The 4272-nt window shown below is 39.8% G+C and overlaps 1 protein-coding gene across 1 annotated transcript in view; it reads left to right on the top strand.

Moving 5' to 3' along the window:
* Positions 1–2881: 2881 nt before the first annotated feature.
* Positions 2882–4272, top strand: part of mysm1 (Myb-like, SWIRM and MPN domains 1) — a 15304-nt gene continuing 13913 nt past the window's right edge. Inside the window, exons 1-3 of the mRNA XM_015395723.1 lie at positions 2882–2995; positions 3111–3183; positions 3255–3325. Coding sequence (XP_015251209.1) covers positions 2940–2995; positions 3111–3183; positions 3255–3325 — 200 coding nt within the window. The 5' untranslated portion in view covers positions 2882–2939. The remainder of the gene's footprint in view (positions 2996–3110; positions 3184–3254; positions 3326–4272) is intronic.

Below are 4272 nucleotides of genomic sequence, written 5' to 3'. Positions count from 1 at the left end.
TTCACAGATGAGAGCAGGTTCACCCTGAGCACATGTGACAGACTCGTGTCTCCTCGTGAAGCTCGGGGAGAACGTTCTGCTGCCTGTAACATTGTTCAGTATGACCGGTTTGGCGGTGGGTCAGTGATGGTCTGGGGAGGCATATCCATGGAGGGACGCACAGACCTATACAGGCTAGACAACACCACCCTGACTGCCATTAGGGATCGGGATGAAATTCTTGCACCCATTGTCAGACCCTATGCTGGTGCAGTGGGTCCTGGGTTCCTCCTGGTGCACGACGATGCCCGGCCTCATGTGGCGAGAGTATGTGGCAGTTCCTGGAGGATGGAGGAATTGATACCATTGATTGGCCCCCCCACGCTCGCCTGACCTAAATCCAATAGAACACCTCTGGGACATTATGTTTCCATCCATCCCACGCCGCCAGGTTGCACCTCAGACTGTCAAGGAGTTCAGTGATGCCCTGGTCCAGATCTGGGAGGAGATACCCCAGGACGCCATCTGTCGTCTCATTAGGAGCATACCATGACGTTGTCAGGCATGCATACACGCGCGTGTGGGCCATGCAAATTACTGGATACCACTTTGAGTTGCTGCAATTAAATTTCAGCTAAATGGACTAGCCTGCTGCATCATTTTTTCACTTTAATTTTTGGGGTGTCTTTGAATTCAGCCCTCTGTAGGTTGATCATTTTCATTTCCATCAATGATGTGGCATCCTTTGTTCCTAACACATCACCCAGTCCATATCGGGATAAATAAACAGCTCAATTTTTTTACCCAAATGACATCTATTGTGTTTTCAAAGTGTTCCTTTAACTTTTTTAAGCAGTGTATATAATGTCTATGGAGAAACATGTCATCACTGGTCAGAAACCATATGTACCCAAACAGGGGTGCCGTGAGGAATTTGGGGCCCGTGAAAGACATTGATGTGGCCCCCCCACCAAAAAAAAAAAGGTATGCAAGCTTTAAAACTGCCACCAAGATGCAATGAAGAATATGATTAACATTTTATTGTAAAATTTCTATAAAGGAAAAAATATACATTAACTTTAAACTGCATAAACTGGTGGATAAAAAACTTGGTCAATTTATTTTTTATTTGTTTCACTGTTTACTGCTAAAGATGATGGAGAACACAAAAATGATTTAACTGTTTTATTTTTATGTTTGAAATGTCTATTGGAACATATCTTTTCTTCTTTTTTTGGGCCCGCCTCAATCAAGGGCCCTTAGAATCTTCCTAACCTTTCTCCCTAATATGGCGCCCCTGTTTCCGAGAGGTTTTTAGTTAGTCAATACGGAAAAAAATAAAACAGGTTTTACTCCTCCTCTGTCCTGCTCTGGTCTTATTTGTTCATTTTAAACACAAACTCCACAGCCCCTCTTGATAATATCAATTGATATCATGTGATGAGAAATTCAGAGGATATAAGAGAGGGGTCAGTAAAACCGGGTGAAACCTGTAGTTTTTTGTGTGTGTAGATCAATTGTGAGTGTTTAGCTAATCATTCAAGGCTTTTTAAATAGCTGTTTAACCTCTTAATGCCTGTGGGCCTGGTACAGGGCTCGACTGACACCTGCTAATGCTTATCTATTATAATCTCACAGTCACATGGTGTTTCATCCACACGCCTTTCAAATGGAGCTTTAAAATTTGTAAAACCTGTTTCAAAATTATTTGTTCACAAATTCTTTTTGTTTTATAGCTGTGTAAACAAATTAAATGAGATTTAAAATTACACCTGACGTGTGACTGTGCTGGAGTAATGCAGCAACAGGCATTTTCCAATGATGGTGGCCCCTATTGGCCGCCATCATTGGAAACTAGAGGCTCAGGCCTTTCTAAGGAGGGGTCAGAGGTCATTGTGCGACCATTTCAGGTGATGTCACCGGCATGCGTTACATAAGCTGCTCTTTTATTCTTATTTTCTATTCAGTTTGAAATCATAGGAGTAAAGGCTTTTTCTTATGCAGAAGGTCTCCATTAATGTAAATCAGCATGTTTCTCTGACCAGATTCCATTTTATGAATGAATAAATGCATTTTTGCACTTTTGCCACTGTGCCAAAATCCCATTTCCTCCTAGCTCACTGCCCACTAAAACCTTTGTGGAACAAACATGCTTCAACTTATTCAGTCCTAATTTGCTTGAATTATAGTCTAGATGTGGATCTATAGAGTATGATGGTTCATCCAGAGTTTCTAATGGGCTCTCATGATGTTTTGCAGGGTTTATTTTGGAAAAAAATTTGGTGAGGCTAAATCATTTTTTCTTTTTTTCTTTTTTTTTGTTTAATCATCTATAAATCAGACATGGTGACATTTAAAATAGTGGTTCCACTTGAAAAATATCCTTTCTGTCACACAAATACAAGCAATTGTATTTCCAATTTATAGTTTAGGAGCTGTAGTTGATTTAATTCACATATGGAATTTTAGGCGAAATTTGCTCTTACGACTGGAAGTTACTTTTATCTTCATATAAAAAAATAACCTTTAACAAACTTATAAATGTGGAATGATTACCCAATATAAGAGTAAAAAAAAAGAATTGGGCACAAAGATTTTGATTTAATAAATATTTCTTCTGGTAAACATTTAACACACAGGCTTAAACGTATAAATGCACTCAAAGCAAAGGAAAAGCAAAAAAAGCCCCTAGGTTTTGTATCGATCAGAACATTTCTCACATTAATTCAGCCTGAATATTCATATTCAGGCTGAATTAATAAGAAATATATAAGAAATAATCTAGTTCTTTTAACTTGATAAAAAAACCTCTGGGTTCAGGGCTTAATTTTCTTACCCCACTAGGCTGATCTTCCTGTTGTTTTGCATCAGGTTCCGTCCTCCGTCCACCAGATGGCGCTGTGAGCTGAGCTGGACTCTATTCCCAGCCGCTTCTCGTCTGTTTACGTTTTTTCTTCAACATGGAGGACGAAGTGGATGTTGACATCGAGGGAGACGATTTTAACTGCAATGCAGGGTAGGAAGTCTTTGTTTTTTCCCCGCCGTGTCCAGCTGGTGCTTTCAGAGAGAGTTCTGTTTCACTATTTTCACCCTTTCAGTGTTTGTTGGAGTTTGTTTCCTTTCTGTTGCAGAGAGATGGACGCGGCGGGGTTAGTTCAGGAGCAGTTCGCCCAGCCAGTGGACAGAAGCAGCTCCTGGATGCTGGTGAACCACCGTGAAATCCCGCCTTTTATCTGATGGTGTGACTGTGATTTAATGATCTTTGCTGTTTGCAGCCCTGGGAGCTGGACAGCTCCATCAGCCCAGAGAACAGAGAGGCGATAGAGAGGATGCTGATGGAGGAGCAGTATCCTTTAAAACCAGAATAGATCCAACTTTACTGTCAGGAACAAGGCAGTTCAGCTCTAACCAGAAGTGCAATAGCAGCAAGTGCAGGATATGCAATAAAATATATATAAACTTGGACAGAAGCTTTCTGAATTAAAGTGCATTGGAAGGTAATCTCATATTACAGTTAAAGTAAAGTATTGCACTTGTATATGTAAACAATTGGTATGTTGGAGAAGATTCTCAGTCATCCAGGTTATAGTCATTCCAAGAAAGGAGAAAATAAAATCCACTGGACTTTGTTTCCAACTTTAAAGAAGTTTCAGCTCCCGGATGGGAAGTGAAATGTCTTCAAACTTAGAAACAAAGTCCAGTGGATTGTTTTATTTAACCTTTTTGGAATAAACAATTGGTTCTGTAAATAAGTGCAAGATGCATTTGAAGTGGTAGGGAAGTCGTATTTAAATGTCAAATGTTTACTAGTGATGGGTCCAGCAACACCGATGCATCGACGCTCGTGTCGAGATCTAACAGCAAAACCCTGGATCGGTACACGTATTGCACAAAGTCACATGACCGATACAGAAGCTGTTAATGCAAAAAAAAAAATTGTGATCTTTTGCGGTTTATCATCAATTTAATCAAGAAAAATTTATCTTAGAGGAGAAAAAAGAGCAGAACAGTTCAATCAGGGGAAAAGAAGTATTTTAGCTGAGAGGGAGCATTCTGATCTAATATTTGAATTAATTTTCTTCTTCTGTCATCCTGTTCCTCTCAATTATCACTCAGCTTATCCAAATTCACTGTTCTTCTTGGAGTTATTATCTGTTCAAATTTATGGATTGTCTAAAAATCTGAAAATATCAAACCTATTTAGATGGAGCCCAACCCAACCTGCTGCTGTGAAGCAGGATTCTCCACCATGAACAGAATCAACAATAAATCTGGATCCAGGCTCAAAATGAG

The sequence above is a fragment of the Cyprinodon variegatus genome, unplaced genomic scaffold (assembly GCF_000732505.1).
Source record: "Cyprinodon variegatus isolate N-32 unplaced genomic scaffold, C_variegatus-1.0 Scaffold755, whole genome shotgun sequence".
Lineage (NCBI taxonomy): Eukaryota > Metazoa > Chordata > Actinopteri > Cyprinodontiformes > Cyprinodontidae > Cyprinodon > Cyprinodon variegatus.
This window is presented reverse-complemented; position numbering and strand designations above follow the sequence as displayed.